At 37.6% G+C, this 21,376-nt stretch overlaps 1 protein-coding gene across 1 annotated transcript in view; it reads right to left on the bottom strand.

The window, feature by feature from the left end:
• The window catches only part of GMDS (GDP-mannose 4,6-dehydratase), a 717,933-nt gene that overhangs the window by 551,817 nt on the left and 144,740 nt on the right, over positions 1-21,376 (bottom strand). Inside the window, exon 2 of the mRNA XM_037069886.1 lies at positions 9,407-9,451. Coding sequence (XP_036925781.1) covers positions 9,407-9,451 — 45 coding nt within the window. The remainder of the gene's footprint in view (positions 1-9,406; positions 9,452-21,376) is intronic.

Here is a 21,376-nt window from a genome sequence, read left to right as displayed (position 1 = left end):
ATATTATTGTGCACTAGCTTCAGGTGTACATGAGTACGCTGTTCACTAACTGCTAACAATGACACCAGGAAAGCACTAGAAACTTGAATGTAGTTTCACAAAAAGCTTCACTTTGTCATGATGAAAGGGAATATACACAGCGCTAGGATCCTAGGCAGTGTAACATGCCTGCCTTTCACTAATGCTACTTTATGAACTGGACTAAGGAGTCAGCTACAAATTCTGTTGCCCTCGGCTTGTCAACATCCAGCACTTTGTCACTTTATCACTCCGGTATCAACAAATCCTATAGATCTCACAGAGCTCCTCGGGACTGTCTTCCATAGATTATCTCACCAAATCTCAGGACAACCCTGGGAACAAGGTACACCCACCATCCCCATCTGTGGGAAGGGACTAAGCCTTAGAAAGGGTCAGTGCCCTGCCCAAGGCCACAGAATCAGCAAGTGGCAGAGGAGAACTGGGACACAGGCTGTCCAGCACCAGAGCCCAAGGGCTTTCTCTCCTTTGCTCTGAGCCGGCTGACAGGGTACAAAAGAGAACTATCCTTTACACTTCAACAATGTGTAGAAATGAATACATACAGTTATTGTTTTATTTAATAGGGACTGTTGCATATTTTTTTATTTTATTATTTTTAACTTTTTAAATTTTACTTTTCAATTACAGTATACGTTCAATATTACTTTGCATCAGTTTCATGTGTACAGAACAGTGGTCAATCATATAACATACTTTATAAAGTGATCCCCCCAAATATTTCCAGTACACAGCTGGCACCATACATAGTTATTATACTATTATTGACTACATTTTCTATGCTGTATTTTATATCTTTGTGACAGTTTTGAAATTACCAATTCGTGCTTCCTAATCCCTTCACCTCTTTCACCCAGCTACCCTAACCCCTTTCTTCTCTGGAAAACAGTCTGATCTCTGTATCGTTGAGTATGTTTGTTCATTTATGTTACTCTTTAGATTCCACATATAGGTGAAATCATATAGTATTTGTCTTTCTATGATTGTCTTATTTCACTTAGCATAATACTCTCTAGGTTCAACCATGTTACCAAAAATGGTAGCATCTAATTCTCTTTTATGGTCAAGTAATACTTCCATTGTATATATGTACCACAACATTTTTATTCAGTAGTCTACAGGTAAGCACTGGGTTACTTCCTTATCTTCACTATGGTAAATAATATTGCAAAGAACATAAGGGTGCATATATTCTTTTGAATTAGTGTTTGGGTTTCTTCAAATATATACCCAGAAGCAGAATCACAGAGTCATATGTCAGTTCCATTTTTAATTTTGAGGACTCTACATACTGTTTTACAGAGTGGCTGCACCACTTTGCATTCCCACCAACAGTGCACAACAGTTCTCTTTTCTCCACATCCTCACCAAAACTTATTTGTTGATTTATTTATTTTTTATTTTTTAAAGGCTTTTATTTATTTTTTTTAGATTTTATTTATTTATCTTTAGAGGGGAAGGGAAGGAAAGAGGGAGAGAAATATCAATGTACGGTTGCCTCTGCTGGGGACACACAATGTATCGTGTGTCCCCTGCCAGGAACTGGCCTGCAACCCAAGCATGTGCCCTGACTGGGAATCGAACTGCGATCCTCTGGTTCACAGGCCCGCGCTCCATCCACTGAGCTACACCAGCCAGGGCTATTTGCTGATTTATTGATGATCGCCATTCTCACAGGTATGAGGTGACATCTCATTATGGTTTTAATTTACATTTCTCTGATGATTAGTAGTGATACTTAGCATTTTTTCATATGTCTATGGAGTCTTGGAAAAAATGTATACTTAGGTCCTCAGCTCATTTCTAAACTGAATTGTTTGGATATTTTGGTGTTGAATTGTATAAATTCCTGATATATTTTGTGTCTTAACTCCTTGTCAGATGTATCATTGGAGAATATTGTTTCCCATTAAGCAGGTTGTCTTTTCATCTTGTTCATTTCCTTGGCAGTGAAAAACTTTTTAGTTTTGATACAGCTCCATTTGTTTCTTTTTTTTTCCCTTGCTTGAGGAGATATGTCAGAAAAAATACTGCTATTAGAAATATTTTACTGCCTATGTTGTAGGAATTTTATGGTTTTAAGTCTTACATTTAAGTCTTTAATTTGAGTTTATTCTTGTATATGGTACACGGTGGTGGTCTAGTTTCATTTTTTGGCATTATTCTGTCCAATTTTTCACATACCATTTATTGAATAGACTATCTTTATTCCACTGTATGTTCTTCATGTTTTGGTCAAATCTTAATTGACCATACAAGCACGGATTTATTTCTGGGCTTTCTATTCTGTACCATTAATCTATGTGTCTGTTTTTATGCCAGTACCGTACTGTATTGACCACTATAACCTTGTACTATAATTTGATATTGGATAGCATCATACCTAACTTTGTTCTCCTTTCTCAAGATTTCAGTGGTTATTTGAGGTCTTTTGTGGTTTCATATAAATTTTTGGATTATGTTATACTTCTGTGAAATATGCCACAGATAGTTTGATAAGGTTTGTATCATACCACAGATTGCTTTGGGTAGTACGGATACTTTAATGATATTAACTCTTCCTATCCATGAACACGGCATATGCTTCCATTAATTTGTATCTTCTTTAAGTTCTTCCTTCATTATGTTATAATTTTCTGGGTACAGGTCTTTTACCTTCTTGTTTAAATTTATTCCTTTGCAAATAAGATTGTTTTCTTAGCTTCCCTTTCTGATAGTTCATTATTGTTATATAAAAATGCAACCAATTTCTAAATATTTCCTTTGTATCCTGCTACTTTGCTGAATTCCTTAATCAGTTGTAATACTTTTTTGGTGGAATCTTCAAGGTTCTCTATATAATGTATCATGTCATCAGACCTGGCTGGTGGCTCAGTAGATTGAGTGCTGGCTTGTCAACCAAAGTGTCGCTGGTTCAATCCCCAATCAGGACACATACCTGGACTGCTGACCAGATCCCCAGTAGGGGGCACACGAGACACAACCACACATCGAGGTTTCTTTAACAAAAAATAAAGTATTATGTCATCAACAAAAAAATGACAGTTTTATTTCTTTCTTTCCAATTTGGATGTCTTTTGCTACTTCTTCTTTTCTGACTGCTGTGGCTAGGACTTCCAGTACTATTTTGGATAAGAGTGATAAAAAGCAGACATCCCAGTCTTGTTCCTGATGTTATGGAAACACTTTCAGTTTTTCCCCATTGAGCATAATGTTAGCTGTGGGTTTGCCATATATTGCCTTTATTACATTGAGGTATGTTTCCTCTATTCCCGACATGTTGAGAGATCTTATAATAAATTGGTGCAGATTTTGTCAAATGCTTTTCTGTATCTACTGATATGATCATATGATTTTTATCCTTCCTTTTGTTTATGTGGTGTATCTTGTTAACTGATTTATGGATAGTGTACCAACCTTCCATCCAAGGAATAAATCCCACTTGATGATGGTGTATGATCTTTTTAATGTATTGCTGTATTTGGTTTGCTAATATTTTGTTGAGGATGTTTGCATCTATGTTTATCAGGGACATTGGCCTATAATTTTCTTTCTTTGTATTGTTTTTATCCGGTGTTGGAATTACAATAATACTGGCCTTGAAAAATGAGTTTGGGAGTCTTCCCTCTTCTTAAATTTTGTGGAAGTATTTGAAGTACAGTGTTAGTTTTCCTTCAAATGTTTGGTAAAATTCACCCATGAAGCCATCTGGTCTAGGACTATTTTTTTGTTGGAAGTTTTTTTATTACTTCTTCAATTTCACTAGTTGTAATCAGTTTGTTCAGATTTTGTTTCTTCTTGATTTGATTTTGGATAATTGCATGTTTGTAGAAATTCACCTTTTTCTTTCAAACTATCCAATTTATTGGTATATAGTTTTTAGTATTATTTTCTTATAATCCTTTGTATTTCTTTGGTGTCAAATGTTGCTTCTCGCTTTTTCTTTCTGATTTTATTTGTTTGGGTTCTCTCTTTTTTTTTCCTTGATGAATCTAGTTAAAAATTCACCAGTCCTGTTTACCTTTTCAAAGAACCAGCTCTTGGATTCACTGATCATTTGTATTGTTTTTTACACTTTGTTTTTATTTCTATTCACTTTGGGCTTTGTTTGCTGTTCTTTTTATACTTCCTTTAAGTGTAAAGTTAGTTTTTTTATTTGACTTTGTTCTTTATTTCCTGAGGTAGGCCTGTAATGCTGTGAATTTCCCTCTTAAGACTGCTTTCACTGTTGTCTCATAGATTGTTAGGTCACTTGTTTTTATTTGCATTTGTATCAGGATAACTTTTGAGTTTTTCCTTGTCCTAAATAACATATTTTTATTTAGTAATGTGTTATTTTGCTCACATGTGTTTTTTTCCCTCTTAATTGATTTCTCGTTTCATACCGTTGTGTGGGACAAGATGCTTGATATGATTTCAATCTTCTTAAATTTACTGAAACTGGTGTTGTGTTCCAACATGTGATCTATCCTGGAAAATGTTCCCTGTGCCCTTGAATATGCTCAAAAAGCATCAATTAAATCCATCTGATCTAGTGTGTCATTTAAGGCCACTACTTCCTTGTTGATGTTCTGTCTGGAAGATCTAGCCATTAATCCTCTTGTTAGATTGATCCTTCAATCATTATGTAGTGTCTTTTTATGTCTTTTATTTCAGCCTTTGTTTTAAAGTCTATTTTGTCTGATACAAATACATCTATCTCAGCTTTGTTGTTGTTGCTGTTACCACTTGCATGATATACCTTTTTCCATCCTTTTCCTTTTAGTGTGAGTTTGTCTTTCATTCTGAGGTGTGTCTTTTGTAGACAGCATATATACAGATCTTGTTTTATTTTCATATCCATTCTGTTACCTAATGTCTATTGATTGGAGCTTTTAATACATTTACATTTCATATAATTATTGCTAGGTATGTAGTTATTGCCATTTTATTCTTTATAACTATGTTTATCTTTTCCCTATCATTTAAAAAAATAAAATACATAATATTTTAAAGAGTGATTTTGTATAAAACCTGAAATTCTTAGCTTTCCTCATCATAAATAACATCTATAGATATTCAAAAACGATGCACTAGGATTAGATCAATTCTCTTTATGCTTTCTTTAATTTTTTGAGCAAAATTAAAGAAACAACCAATAGTAAAAACTGTAATTTTACACCTTTATACAGAGTCTCTTCTCAATGAGAACTGGACCACGGATGAAGTATTCCTTCAGCTTTCCCATTAAAATTGTTAATTAAAAACATGATCAGATGAGAGGATTTAGGGGCCACATTAGACGACCATGCCCCACAGCTTCAGGGATCTAATGAGTGAGGTCATGCATGTATTTGACATTGACTAATCAATCTATAAATATAACACATTATTTTTCAAGTCACTCATCAATGCCTGCTTTTGCTTCAAGGTTTACCAAGCTTTTTATATCTTTACGTTGTTTTCTTGACTAAAAAGCAATAAAGGAATAGATCTAATTGTGCTGTGTTAACTCTCTATATAGATTGTTCTTACACATGGAGCCCCATCATCACTACCCAGCCAAATGTCTACTCTTTGACTTGCCTCCTTTCAGCTAACTGTTGCTTTCCCATCTTCACAATGAAAGTCCTTGCCATGCTAACCAATTAAAGTCTGTCCCTTTCTTTTCTGGGAGGAATTCAGCCTCAATATTGTCTATCCATAGAATTTGTAGTGACATTCCTTATACAAAGACTAGATTCAAAATAATATGAGAGCTCAGAGAAGCAAGTCCCCACAAATTAATGGGTCAGCCAAAAAAGTCCATATAGTTTTTTCCATAAAATAAAAGACATTTTTAATCTTCACCAATAACTTTATTGATCTGGGTATTTTGAGTATGTCAGCTATCTCCTGCATGGTATAATGTTGATTGTTCTCAAGTAACATCTCGACTTAATTGCTATCAACTTCAACTGGTCTACCTGACCATGGAGCATCATCCAGTGAGAAATCTCCAGCACAAACCTTCACAAACCACTTCTGACACATTCAATCAGTCACAGCACCTACTCCGGACACTGCACAAATCTTCTTTTGTGTTTCGCTTGCATTTTTACCTTTCTTGAAATAATAAAGCATGATATGGCAAAAATGTTGCATATATTCTTCCATCTTCAATATTAAAATGGCTACACAAAAATTCAACAATTTTGATAAGTATTTTTAAAATGCACACTAACAGCTGTCACAATACAATCTAACAAAACTATTTCGAATAAAGTTAAGATAACTAAGCACTTACTAGAGCCATCTTACAGAAAAAAAAAGACAAATGAACTTTTTGGCCAACCCAGTATCTTATGATTAAATGATCTCATTTGAACCTTTAGTCCAGTGGTTCTTAAGGTGCAGTACCCAGGAGGGCGGCATCAGCAACAACCAGGGCTTGTTAAAAAGGCAGTTTCCAGACCTCAGAATCAGCCATCTGTGTCATAATGAGCTCTGGGAGATTCTGATGCACATTAAAGGTTGAGAATCCACTGAATTAGAAGTCTGTGCTCACCTAAAATTGCTGATTTTGACCCTGTCAATTTAGGTGTGGACCGGTATACCCCCCTCTAATCCTACTGCATGCTATTCACCCTGTTATTTTGCTCATGGTATTGAACAACCAGGCAATGCTGGCTAATAACTCTGGAAACCCTCCAATGCAGCCTCTTCGAAAAATAACTCATATTTACTTTGATCTAAGCACAGAAAGACAAAACCTGTGCTACCATGAGATTCTAGCTTTTCCTCCAATTTTATTAATCTCTTAAAACTGAAGATAGTCGCCTTTTAAAATTGAATACAGTGTGGATAAACACACTTTTATTCCCTGCATTCCTACAAAACTCGTATTTCCCCTGCGCTAAAAGGAGGAGTCATCTCTGGTTATACTTTGTAAATGCGTACCTTCCACCTGTATTGTCTATAGCATTTCTTTCTATCAAGTTATGGATCTCACTCCTAAACCTCTCTTCTCTTGCCAATCATTGTTTCACTGATTCATTCTTCCCATTAACTTTGACATGCCAAATGAGCCTTCTATTGTATCTTTATCAGAATAAAATCTGCTCTTAAATTTTCAAGTGCCAATGGAACAAAAACATTTGTAGTTCATGTGGCAGTCCTAGGATCTTATTACATTCACTTCTAAGTCTCTCATCCATTTATAAACTTCACTATCCGTTTTCTGAAGTCTGCTAGTTCCTTAACAAGCCACTTAAATGGAGCTTTGCTTCTCCATGTATGTCTTCTTCCTACTAATAGCACCATCCTGATGACTGAGAACATTTATCATCAAACATATCCAGATGAATCCCAAACTTGATCACTAACCCAAAAAGACTGCCACACCTCACACTATCACTACCTTTTTCTCTGGACTAGCTGTAGACACTACTTGCTCCCACCACCCCCACGTCACGTCTCAGTCCCTTCTGAGGGACTCAGCATGCCTTCTGATATACTACCTCTCTCTTCCAAAACCGTGATGACTACGATGGAATTTAGGACATGCTACTCCAAGATATGGCATCTTGGCATACTGAGTATGTTAAGCTGAAGGAGTTTGAGAAACTGGCAAAAAACAGGAAGGCCACTCTGACTCTCCCCTTGCCTTTGCCCCTGAAGCAGTCATGAAGTCCCCAAGTAAGACGTGTCCTCCTTATACAGAGAGGAATGGAGCATCCTTATCTCTGAGAACAACGGGACACCAAGAAGAATCCTAACAAACAGACCTTGCTGAGCTTCCCCTGGTGTACTACACTTACCTCACACTTCAGAACTATCTACTCTCCATCAAATTTACCATAAAAACACTTCGGCTTAACTGTTTCTTTAGATAGTCATTTCCTCGTGAAAGCTCTCTGTCATGTAAAACTTGTATTAAATAAATTTGTATGCTTTTCAGTTTAGTTTTCAAACCCAGCCAGGGATTCTTTTCCTACTGTACATTAAACTGACAAAGACAGAGTTACAGGAGAAACTTCTGTCATTTTCTCACACTCCTTCAGCTTAAAATACTTATTATGCCATTGTGCCATACTTTGGAGCAGCCTGTCCCGAACCCACCAGTTATTACTCAGCTAGTTCCTTCTCCTGGTTTACTCAATACACAGCCAGATCACTAATTCCTCTCTAAAGCCCTATTGGTCTGAGCCAGCATTTCTCTATAACACCTTTCCTTTCGGATTTATTGCAACATTATGTTAATCTAGCCTCAATAAAAATCAGTCTGAACCTAAAACCAGCTCTTCTGCACTACATATAGTCCTTTCTAAAACCTGCTGCCCTGTAATATATGTTATTTATCCCCCAGTTATAGTGGGAATCTACTTATATGAACATATGTGTACATATATAATACATTCATAATTCCATTGCCTTATTTCAATATTATTGTAAGATACAGAACTAGCTATTAGATAAGGGTACAGAAGGTACTAAACATACCTGCTATTACTTCTTAAAGTCTAAAAGTAGGCTCTCAGAAAAGATTACGAGTTAAAGTAAAAACTAGTTTCTATTTTGCAAATCCTTTTGGTGTTTAAATGCCAAATTTCTTGCTGGTGTTTGTCCATTTGTCCACAGTGCACATTTTTAAAACGATGCACCTCCAATTGGGATAAACAGAGAATCCAAATTATTCATGTAAATACTCCCAAATCAGGCCAGGGCATATGGATCACTGTGTAGACTTTCATTCTCTGTATAATATGAATTTATATAGGTGCACATATCTGAAAATTATTCTTTAAAATGGTAAAACAAAGCTATGTCAAATTTAAAATATGATACCTTTGTTTATCTTAAAGAAAATGTTGAAGGAGAAGAAGGAGAAGAAAACACAACAAAGACGATGACAGCAGCGAATCCCAAAGTTTCAGCTTCCATAAACTATATGGCTGCCCTTTAGAAAGCAAAATCTATAAGCATTAATTTTTCATTTAAGCTTGCAAGATCAACTTAGTTTTTATTGCTCTGTGCAATAAAATGACTTCCGAATTAAATGACTTCACTGTGAGTGGGACTTTTTTATGTAACATATCACATCATAAATTAACCCTAATAATGTTACAGCTTTTAGCTTACACAGGTTGCTGTTTTATCTGAAAATGTGGGAAGCGTGCAAAGCAGTTAAACACTAAGGAACAGGGGGAAGCCACCAGTGCTCACCAGTAGATAAACAGTACAATGAGCTGGCATGGTTACAAGCCAAAAGGCACATTCTTCCCCTGATTTTGATTTGTTATCAGAGTTTCAGTGGAAAACACACACAGAAGGACGGCAGCAGAGGAAGCAGGAGGCCACTGTGTCCAAGTGATTCCACTAGTCTGTGCTTGCTCACTGAGTCACTCACCTCATAGCCTTTCTCCAGCAGGAACTCAGCCAAGTACGAACCATCCTGGGAAGAGAAGGAAAATTGACAAATGTCAGACCTATCATGGCTAGCCAAGAAAGCAGCAAAGACTAAGAGTTTTGAGAAAAGCATTTAAGAAGCAATATAAACTTAAATTAAGTAAGATGGCAAACAAGGTAATGATGGTAAACACTAAAAGTTTTTCCACTGTTCAACATACATTTTCATAGACATTATTTCATCTGAGTGCCACAGAAGTACCATTAAAGTGTTATCATTGTTACACTCACACAGAAAGAAACAGAAGTCCAGGGAGTTAATATGAGGCAAAAGAAAGAACATGATGCTTCAGAATCAGATGAATTTAGAGTTAGATTTCATCCCTTCCTAGCTATGTAAAACAGTAATCTTCAACTGGTGTGCCACAAGAATTTTTAAAGCATGTACTACCTGACTATGTAGTTAGGGGCACTGACCTCTTTTCCCTTAGATTTTCAAATTTAAAAAATGACAACAGCCAACACAACGACAGCCGTCTGGTGTAAATGAATCAAAATTATACTTATTTTTTCTTGTCAGATAGGTAGAAAAATGTATACTTTTTGCTATGCTGCAGAATTTTAATTATTAGTTTATGTGTGTCATGACATGAAAGAGATTAAAAATCACTGGTGTAAAATATGTAACATAAGTGAGGCAAAGCAGAAGGCCTTGGTACTACTGTAGGAACTTAAAACTAATTCTGAGGGTGCCAAAAGGAATCTCTCAGGAAGGGAAGAGATGGCAGCTACAGGAGTTGCGGAGAGAGCAGGGTACGTGTGAGGGGGAGGCAGAGAACACCAGAGGGCTGACATCACTCAGAAAAGACACCAGTGTAGACAGGAGGAAGGTGACAGCCTTTGCTGGGAGGCCTTCCACACACTGGTGGGAGTTTGCTTCCACCCGAGGATGCTCTAAAGTACTAAAGAAAGAATTTCAAGGTGGGAGTCAGGGTTAGGGGTGGCAGACATGATCAGACGCAGTATTATCACTGAATATATGTGCACATGCACACAAACTTAAAAGGAAGGTACTTATCTGTTTTATAAAGTAGTAAGTACTTCATTTGCATGCATCTTAAAATCATGCAGTTAATCACGGCATTAAGTGAAAAGGTCTAAACAGCGATATTCAAATGCTTTTTAATAATTCTTTAAAAAATTTCTGGGTAATAGTGGCCCATTTAAACTAAAATACTTCATGTGTCACTTCTAGGTTCAGAAAGTATGAGAAATCACTGTTCTAGAGGTCCCCAGCCCTGCTCAGAAAATGAACAGGGTAGACAGTTTGCAAGCAATCCCGCAGCGGTTCCTCTGCTTTCAGTCCAGGCAAGTCCCTTCCATCCTCTCCAGACACAGAAAAGTAGGGGCTCCAACCACTGAAAATCTGTATACTCAAAAGTAGTTGGGAATATTTGGGCTCTCTATTTTTTAAAAAGTTTAAATATCTCTTTGACCTTCAAATGTTGCTATGAGATATACCAGGAAAAAGAAAAATGAAGCCTTATTATTACTATTGACTTAGGGCTGAAATTGGAGACACCTGTGAGTCCTGAAAATGACAGAACTACCAAGAGAGTGTTTACTACTTACTGCAGATGTCATGCATAAATTCAAGCAGGATGACAAAGCAAGGTATACAAGGGACACATTTTGTGGTTCATTAAAACCTCCAGTGATTTTCCTCTGATTTCTTGACATAAATATTCTGGTTTACAACTCATGTGGAGAAGAAAAAAGATGGTTTGGTATATTTCTTTTCCTTTCAATCTTACGACATATACAACTTTGTAATTTTTGTATACCCAATATCCAAACTAAATCATGTAAGAGGGCTAAATAATTCAGATCAGGACAAGCCAGGTCATTCTACATGACCATCGGAAATGTGAGAATAGTCAGTAGTCTTATAAATAAATCAATGAGAAAATAGCTTAACAGAAAAAAGCATTTAAACAAGACGAATAATTTTACAGTAGGTTGGAAAGCCCTAGGAAGTATGTTTTGTTTTATCTTGTTCGTGTTATCATTTTGAAGCAGCCAATACCATACTTTTCACGTTTTATAATTTCTAAATAGAAATTATAAATAGAAAGTTATAAATAGAAAGTTAAAATGCTTTATGCTCTACCATAGTTGAGCATAAAGTGCTCAAGCATAAAATGCTTTCTTTTTATAAATAGAAAGTTAAAATGCTTTATGCTCTACCATAGTTGCCCAGAAAGTTTTTTGTTTTGCATTTGTTTTGTTTTGTTTTGTTTTTAAGGAAGAGGTGAAGCTTCTCAAGAACCATGAAGGCAGGGTGAGCTCTGATTGTTTAGAAAACTGACATGAAACAGGCCTAACCAGGACTGAACCCTGTCAATAAGGTCTTGTTCTTCTCACCCAGGTCACTCCTCAAACTTTCCAACCACACTGGAACATTGTGAACCAGCAGTGGCATTCACTTCCTTCTTACTTCCTTGCCAGGTCTCTCAAGTGATAGGGCCTGGGCAGCACAATGAGTGGGAAGTGGAGCAGAGAGAGGTCTCCTGGTCTCTGTCCCAGGGAGCCCAGCTGGCCTCCCTTAGTTCTCTCCCCAGGTCCCTGAGGGGACTCTGCTTGGAGACACAGTATCTGAACAGGCTAGTGTCTGTCAAACCAGCAGGATTATTGTTTCTGCCTCCTCTAGAACAGGGCTGTTAGAGATTGCTTCAATCAGACTAACGACTAAAATGTCATGGTAACTGAGAACCTGCCACCAACATTAAATTCTGCCACCTAACTCCTCAGAAACAAAGGAACTAATGGACTAAGTTTCCAACTCATTTGCTATGAACATGATCTGATACAGCCTAGGTTCAATCCTTGTTATAAAAAAGTTTTTAACTGGATAAATAATGTCCCAATTGTGACTCTTAAATTTAATTCTGCACATAGTTTTTAAGAGTATCAATTTCATATTAAATGCTAAATAGTTTTAAGTAATCACCATGGCTTTAACATTTTCAAGACACAGAAATATTTTCTTATTTTTACAAGAACTGAGCCTAGAAGGCAAGCAGCCATTTGACATCTGAGATAACTGAGGCACATGGAGGTTAGTCAATTTGCCTAGTATCACACCAGAGATAAAGCCAGGACTAGAATCCATTGTCTCCCACTACTTTGACCTAGGAAACAACCTTCTCTCTACCTGGGACCTACCAAAATACATCCAAACCCAACAAAATAATAAAATAACATAAGTGGATTCATTATAAAGCAAATTGGTTTAGTCATTTTCCATTACACAGCGTTTTTATGGATTACACAGTGCTTCTAGTTTTAATAAGGTGACCCAAACCCAGAGATGTCTCATAATTTTAGAACACTCTGGAGCTCAAGGAGAGAGACAGGCATAGCGTCTGAAATTTCTGTCTCATTTGGGCACAAGCACTACATGGGAAGCAGTATAGTATGGTTTGGAGGTGAACTTGGATTGGTGGTAGATGCATGTTTTGGGTTTTAGGACCAAGGGGGCAGGACCACTGCCCAGGGACCAAAAGGACCAGATTTCGTGTGCCTGATACCCACAGCCAATATATATGGGTATCTCTGTTCTTCACCTTTCACGAGTGAGTACTCAGAAATGTTCCAGATAAACAGCCATAAAAATTAAGAGTAACTCCAGAAATTAGCTAAATTATATCAGGGCTAAAATAAGAAAACTACTTTAGATTCACACCTATAATTTTAATTTTAAAAGCTAATGAAGAACAGAAAGTTTTCCCCTTCTCCTAATGGCCATAGTAGGCTGAAAAAGCACTGACCAACTTTCACCTCGTATCCACCCCACGTCCAAACACGTATGTGCTAGGTAGTCTACCTTCCTGCAGAGAAGGAAAAACTACCATTTCTCTTCTCTGTTCAAACACAGATAAACTTACAGCTCAGAAGGACAAATAAACAGGACACTTTCTTATATGCAATTTGGAATTCTGGTCCCCCTGAAGTGCACGCTAAATTATACTGTATGTTTCTGCCTAAGCAACTTTTGTTAGCTTCTTTGAACAGAATAAGGTAAGTAGTACTTGGCTAAAGATATCATGCCATAATAAAATTAATTTCTTTGTCTAGATCGTCTCAATCATCAGGAAATAGAATACTCCTCTGTACGAGGAGAAAACACTGGCTTATACCACTTTTCATGCTCTTTAACTCTATGTATTCTAATCACTCTAAAACAAGCACTGTTCAGCTAATCGCAGCAACAATATGAAAGTAGTTTCTACTTCCAATAAGAAAAATACAAACCTCAATAATTACCAGAAATGCTGTTTTTATTTAAAATAAAAACTTCCAATGGGAAGATTAGCCACTGTAGTGTGAAGAGCCCAGAGGCAGAATATATTTGAGAAGTATTTTAAACCTGGCTCATGTTTGTAAAACAAATCATTGGCTAAAATTTCTGTCAGACTCACAGAATTCAAAAGGCCACAGGGATTAATTAATCCAACTCTCTCATTTTACAGGTCAGGAAATTGAGATTCAGAATAGTTAAATATTTAGTGTACAGGCACAGTTAGAAAGCAGTGCAAGCTGTTTCCCTGTCTCCTCCAAAACAAAAGACCAACAACAACAACACAAAAAAGGTCTCTGGACTCCCAGGCCTCAGAATTTTTCACTAAAAAAGACAGTGAAAAGATCTAAGATGACACTGGTTTAATGTCTACAGTTGAAAACCAAGTAAAACATACCAATGTATTACCAAAGTGAAAACCACAAATATAGCCAACAATTATAAGTACAGTGACAATTAACTAACTGGTAGACAAGAAACAAGGACACCATCAATATTTCAAACATATAAAGAACTGCTATTTCCTGTGGTTTTCAAAGTTGAAAACTATTTCTTCATAAAAGCTACAGTCACTGAAGAACCGACTTCTACTTGCTTTGATTTACCTTCTGGTAGAGAGGAACACAGTAATTCAGAAATGTGACCGACAACCTCTAAATAATAAAGAACCGATTGCACCCAGCAGTTCAGATCCTCTTTCTATAACCGACCCTCCCCTCTGAACGCTGGCCAGGGAAGCAGGTGCTCAGGGGCTGCACACACGCCTTGAACATAGGAAGTGGCAGTGGCTCTGCTGCCAAACACAAGACCTTCCAGTAAATCGTGAGGAGCATGTCAAACTACATGTTGGTCTGCCATTACCCTGAATTCTTTACCCACAAACATCCTCCATTTCCAAAGGCTGTAATATTGTCTTATGTCCATGGTAAATTTTTTAAAAGATTTACATGTGAAAAGATATCACAAAGAAAAGAAATGACCTATAAGATTAATTTTAGAAAAGGGTTTTCCCAATTTGATAGGTTAAAAAATGATGTTTTTCTTTCCAGTTTTGGGTTAGTATTAAGACTGAAGAGTTTGTTTTGTGTTTATGACCATTTACTATTTCTTTTGAGAATTATTTTATCTTTTATTTTTAATACACTTTCTAATAGGTTGTATTTTGCTACAATTGATTTGTAACAATTGATTTGTTCTTACACATGTCTGAAACATATATAAAATCTACTAATTTTTATCTCCAGTGAAAACCACTCAAAAATAACTTGAAACACATCAGTAGATCAGTGGAAGAACTGCCATAATAACCTCATTTAAAATGAACATTTCGAGTCGCTAAAGATTATTGTAAACTCTTGGTTTAAATGGCAAGGAAGAAGGCAAACACCACAATTTAAACTCCAGGTATATGTGCACAACCCACCATCCATGGAAATATCATTAACATAGAAAAACAAATTTCTGTAATTCAGACACATGCTGTAAAGTAAATGGAATAAAGGTTAAAGCAACATGATAGGAAGTAAACACTTTTTAATAAGATATAAAAAGGTAATTTTTAATTGTATGATTAGGAGGACAATACACACAAAGAGATATTACAAATATAGTCCCCAAAATGTTTTAAAAGCCTCAAAAGTAAGCCCAAAGGAATTTATTAACAGCCTACATGTGTGCTGGGTGTACATAATACAAAGATAGATCACGGGTGAGCTGACCTGTTCATTTCCACATGAATGAAAGTATGCCCAATGAATACTTTATCCCACAGATTTTCTTTCCTTTTATAAATGTAAGCTCCCTTAGTAATATTTTTATCCTTCAGAGGAAAACAAATGTCCTAATATGACCTACTATTAACACAAATGGTGGTGATAATAGTAATACTAAGCACATGTATAGCATTGAGGATATGCAAGGCATGTTCTAAATGCTCTATTATCTCCATTTACAAGTGAGCAAACTGAGATGAATTAAGACCAAGAAATTCCCCAAGATCTTAGCAGCCAGAGCAAGGATTTGAAATTATATATATATATAATTTCATATTATATATATATTGTGCCAAGCGGGTACTAGACTTACCTGCGTGACCACCTCATAAGTTACATAAATGCCTAATATTATGTTGTATTTCTGAAACTAATGTGATATTATGTTAACTGTAATTAAAAATAAACTTTAAAATTTTTTTCTTTATATAATTTGAAATTATATATATAAATTATTTGCTTCACTAATGAGGTCAATCGCTCCATAATGATGGACTAACAGGTGTTTTAATATAAAATGCGGTCTTTATAGAATTTTTTAATAATGCAAAATATTCCAGATTAGTGAATATCAAACATTTACTTGGGTCACAGATATTATGGAATAGAGGACAGAAAGAACATAAGAAATTTCGTACCTACCCTATTGCTCTGGAAAGTATCTGAGAAGCCAGGTATTTCCTGCCCTAGGAACAATTATGCTTCAACAGGGGCTTGGATTTCAACATTTCACAAGCATTAGCCAACCCAGAGAAAGACAGGATGAAAAATTAACCAGATAACCTATTATTAGGGAACACTAATACATGTATTAGTAATGAACAGAGGTGCCAAGGCTGTGTGCATAAGAGAAGAGCTAAGAAAAACTACCATACTGATCTCTTCTCTACTAGAAGCAACAGTGCCTAGGAGAAATAAATGACCACACTTGCTGAAATCAAGGTGGGAAAGAACATTGGACATACAAGAAGTATATCTTAGTCAAAACCTTTTGAAAGACCTGCTTACTGGCCAGTTCAGTCCGATGTGAATAACTCCTTTTAAGTTGAGAAAAATATACTAACTGAAAGTTTTTAAACTCAGGGCTCCAAACAAATGGATACGGATTTATATAGATCTATAGAAAAATTAATGATATATTACCAGTAAAGGTCACAATTAAAAATAATTTATTGGCTCTACCAAAAAACTATCAGAACTGATAAATGAGTTCAGTAAAGTAAAGGATATAAAATTAATATTTAGAAGCCAGTTGCATTTTTATAAAACAATAATAAACTATCAGAAAAAAATAAGTAAACAATCCCATCTACAACTACATCTAAAAAACAAGCTAAGAATAAATTTAACCAAGAAGTTAAAAGATCTGTACTTGGAAAACTATAAGATAACAAAGAAAAAACTGAAAATACAAATAATTGGAAGAATATATACCATGTTCATGGATAGGAAGAATTAACATTGTTAAAATGTCCATACACTCTAAAGCAATCTGTAGATTCAATGCAATACCTTCCAAAATACAAATGGCATTTTTCACAGAACTAGAACAAATAATCCTGAAATTTATATGGAACCACCAAAAACCTGAATAGCCACAACAAGCTTGAAAAAAAATAATAAGGTTGGAGATACCATGCTACCTGATCTCAAACTATACTACATGGACACAGTAATCAAAACAGCATGACACCAGCACAAAGACAGAGGCATAGATCAGCAGAACACAATCGAGAGCCCAGAAAATAAACCCACACTTACATGATTGATTAAACTACGACAAAGGAGACGTGAACGTACAATAAGGTAAAGATGGCAGTTTATTCAATAAATAATGTTGGGAAAACTGAACAAATACATAAAATAAAGTGAAACAACTACTTTCTTACACTATATACAAAATAAACTGGAAGTAATAATTGTTACAAAGTAGTCATGGGGATGTATATAGTAAATAATACTGTAATAACTACATATTGTGTCAAGTGGGTACTAGACTTACCTGCGTGACCACTTCATAAGTTACATAAATGCCTAATATTATGTTGTATTTCTGAAACTAATGTGATATTATGTTAACTGTAATTAAAAATAAACTTTAAAATTTTTTTCTCTATAGTAAATATATGTGTGTATATATCTATGTACAAATTAAAATTCTACAAAATTTGAAAGTAGATATCCTCTCTTTCCTTTTCCTTTTCTCATTATCTCTCAAAGTAACAGACCATGCAATTAAAGGCTATCTCTTTGCAAAGCACATGCTTATGTAGTTCTAATCATCCAAGTGATTGATAGAGGAAATGATTTTTTGCAGGTACTCAAACTAAAACAGAGAGGTACTCTGTGCAATGTTCAAGGCCAAGATTAAAAAAAAAAAATTTTTTCTTCCAACCTCAAATTGGAAGAAAAAACTTTGTACTGAAAAGAGAATTATGAAATTTTATTCTTTCTTTGATTTATTCATGTTTCCTTGTGCTTTTCTTTTTATAATTTATGTCCCGATTTGGGGAGGAAGACAAAACAAATGTTCTTTTGTTTAGTTTTTTTAAAAGGTCATAAGAAGAACAAAAATTGAAGACTATATCTTTTCCTATTTTACTATACATTCATTTAACAGGTTGCTACTAAAATGTCACTGTTGGTGACATACAGATTTTAACTATTTACATATATTCTTGTTCTTTTCCCCCAATTTCATTCAAGGATGTAATTCATTGGCACAATCTAATTAAGACTGTTCTTAAAATATGTGCATGCTGCTCTGGTGTATCTCAGTGGATTGAGCTGGGGCTGTGAACCAAAGGGTTGCCAGTTCGGTTCCCAGTTAGGTCACATGCCTGGGTTGCAGGCCAGGTCCCCAGTGTGGGCCATGTGAGAGGCAACCACACATTGATGTTTCTCTCCCTCTCTTTCTCCCTCCCTCCCCCTCTCTCTAAATAAATAAAATCTTTAAAAAAAATATGTGCATGCTATGACACAAATGTCACTTATCAGTTCCTTAGTGCATTGCAGATCTCATCTGCTGCAACACGAGTCCCCACCACTCTGGAGACATTGCAAACCACTGAAGATAAAAAATAAGAATTACGATTTGCATAACTTAAAATCATTGCAAAAGATGAAACATATATATATGAGTGTAAATGGAGAAATTTGTAAGCATCTACTCAGAAAGCTGCTTACCATGAAACTAAAAAGCTAACTAAAATTCAGAGCCTGAGAACAGATAAAGAATGGAGTATTGTAGGAATGAGTGAGTGTAAGTCACAGTTCAGAAGGGTTACAAACAATGTTGATTTCACTGAGGTGTGGTTCAGCTGGTAAAACTCAATTTCGTGGACTAGGCAATCTCTGTATTCATTATGTTTTATATATTGCACAGTAGGGGTCTGCCATTCAGAAAAGGTACCAAAAACCATTTGGGGAGCAGGGAGAGGGAAGTACATAAAAGTACATGCCTCCATCATACCTGCAACTCTCTTTAATGTCACTGCCTTTTAGCCCTAACACAAAAACAAGGGCAGGGTATAAGTAAAAGAAATTGTCAGGGGGCTGGGAGGAAGATGGCGGCGGAGTAGGACAAAGGATTTCACTTCTCTCCACGCACCAGAGAAGGACCTGGCTGATCTGCGGAGGAGCACAGCAGATGCCCAACGGGGACCCAGCATATTAGAAGGCAGGACTCCAGAGAGTATAGCGGACACTGAATGACCAGAGGTTGAGGAGAGGAGACGACCGCAGATCAACAAGGTACGAGGGAGCAGCGCAGAGGTGGCGGCAGGCCCCCCGCCAGGCCATGCCAGGGCCCTGGCCAGCCACCCCAGTCTCTGAGAGCCGAGGGTGGGCAACACCGACTCTGGGAGAGAACTGGTCACCGGCACCACCCCCATCTGGCAGGGCGCAGATTGGAAAACACCATAAGAGATCAGTCTGCCAGTAGTGGCAGAGAGAGGAGTGAGCATTCGGAAGCAAACCAGAAAGCTCTGATAACTGGTGGAGTTAGGTTGCAGGCTTGGGAGAACTGAGAGTTGTCCGAGCATTCCCTGCTTCGAGGAGCCTGTGCCTGCCTGCGAGCAGTCCCGGGGGGGTCTTGGGCTGCTGGCAGGGCCTCCAGAAGTGGGTCAGTTGCGAGATCCATCCCTACTCACTCTGTACAGACCAGCTCCATCCCTGCTCAGCTGGCACAGACTGGGAGGCACTGGGAGTCAAGCCGTGGCCTTTCGCTTGGGTGGCTGCAGGTCGCCCGAGCCTTCTGGGCCGGCGGGCGTGTGCAGGCCCGTGGCCTGACCACCCGCTGGTCGCCCACGCCGTCCCAGCTCTTGAGGGGCTCACGCCAGACCTCGGCTTGACCAACCGCTGGTCGCCCGAACCTTCCCTGCACAGGCCCTGGATTTGGGGAACCGCCAGTCACTCATGCTTTGCTGGCTACGTGGGGTCTGCGCCGACCCTAGGCTTGGGGAACTGAGAGTCGCCTGGGCGATCCCTCTGACATGGGACCTGCATGGGGTCTCGAACAGTCTCAGGGAGTCTCGGGCTGCTGGCTGGGCCCCTGGAAGAGAGCCAGTTGCCAGCTCCCTCCCTACCCAGCCAGTGCTGACAGGGAAACACAGGGAGTCAGGCTGTTGCTGTTGGTTTGGGAGAATTGTGAGTCGCCCTGTGTGTTCAGCCACAACACAGGAAAAGGTCCGCACACAAGCCTAGGAGAAAAGGAAAGCCTGGCTGGGAGCGCGCACCCTCATGCCAGACCAGGGCTGGAAAGCCTGGGACAAAATCTGCTCTCAGTAGGGCGTGGGAGAGCTGCACCAGTCTGGATTTTGGGAGGGGGTACTGGCGAGACCAGTTGAGCGTACTCAGGCCGAGAAAAGCCACACTAACGGCACCTCAGGCTGCTACGGCTAGTGAGACAAGAAAAAATGGTTTGACTAGCTGGAAATCAACCAGAGGAGTAATGTAAGTGGAGAATACCAAGATACCTACAGAAGACTGCACCACTGAATTTCACAGGTATCCTACCACAGAAGTTCACACCATAAATTCAGTGTACCACTACAGATCAATTTAAGAAGCTGAGGCCAATAAGAGCATCACAAACAATGGGAAGACAAAGAAACAATCCCCAAATGAAAGAAAAGGAGGAAGTCTCAGAAAGAATGCTAGATGAAATAGACGTAAGTCAACTATCAGATATTGAATTCAAAGCACTGGTTATCAGGAAATTCAAAGAGCTTACAACGAGCTACCAGAAACTACAGGGGAGCTACAACGAACTCTGCACAAAATATACCAACATGAAAAAGGACACAGAAACCATCAGCAATGGCCAAGAGGAAATGAAAAATACAATTTCTGAACTGAAGAACACAGTAGAAGGTATGAAGAGTAGGACTGATAAGGCGGAAGACCGCGTAAGCGAGCTTGAAGATAGGGTGGAAAGAATCTCCCAGATGGACAAGGTAATGGAAAAGAGAATCAGAAAAAATGAGGAGAGTCTAAGAGAAATGCAAGACAATATGAAACGTAATAATATCCGAATAATAGGAATACCAGAAGGAGAAGAAGAAGAACAAGGGATAGAAAACCTACTTGAAAGAGTAATAACGGAAAATTTTCCTAAGTTGAGAAGAGAGAAAGTCACACGAATCCAGGAATCACAGAGAGTCCCAAACAGGTGGAAACCGAAGAGGCCTACTGCAAGACACATCATTATTAAAATGGTAAAATTCCAAGACAAAGAGAGAATCCTAAAGGCAGCAAGGGAGAAAAAGGAAGTAACATACAAGGGGGTCCCAATAAGGCTGGCTAATGACTTCTCAACGGAAACATTACAAGCAAGAAG

This window comes from Sturnira hondurensis, unplaced genomic scaffold (assembly GCF_014824575.4).
Source record: "Sturnira hondurensis isolate 20B ecotype Veracruz unplaced genomic scaffold, ASM1482457v3 Scaffold0001304, whole genome shotgun sequence".
In the NCBI taxonomy this organism is placed as follows: domain Eukaryota; kingdom Metazoa; phylum Chordata; class Mammalia; order Chiroptera; family Phyllostomidae; genus Sturnira; species Sturnira hondurensis.
The sequence above is the reverse complement of the archived record's forward strand: the minus strand, read 5'-3'. Positions and strand labels throughout refer to the sequence as shown.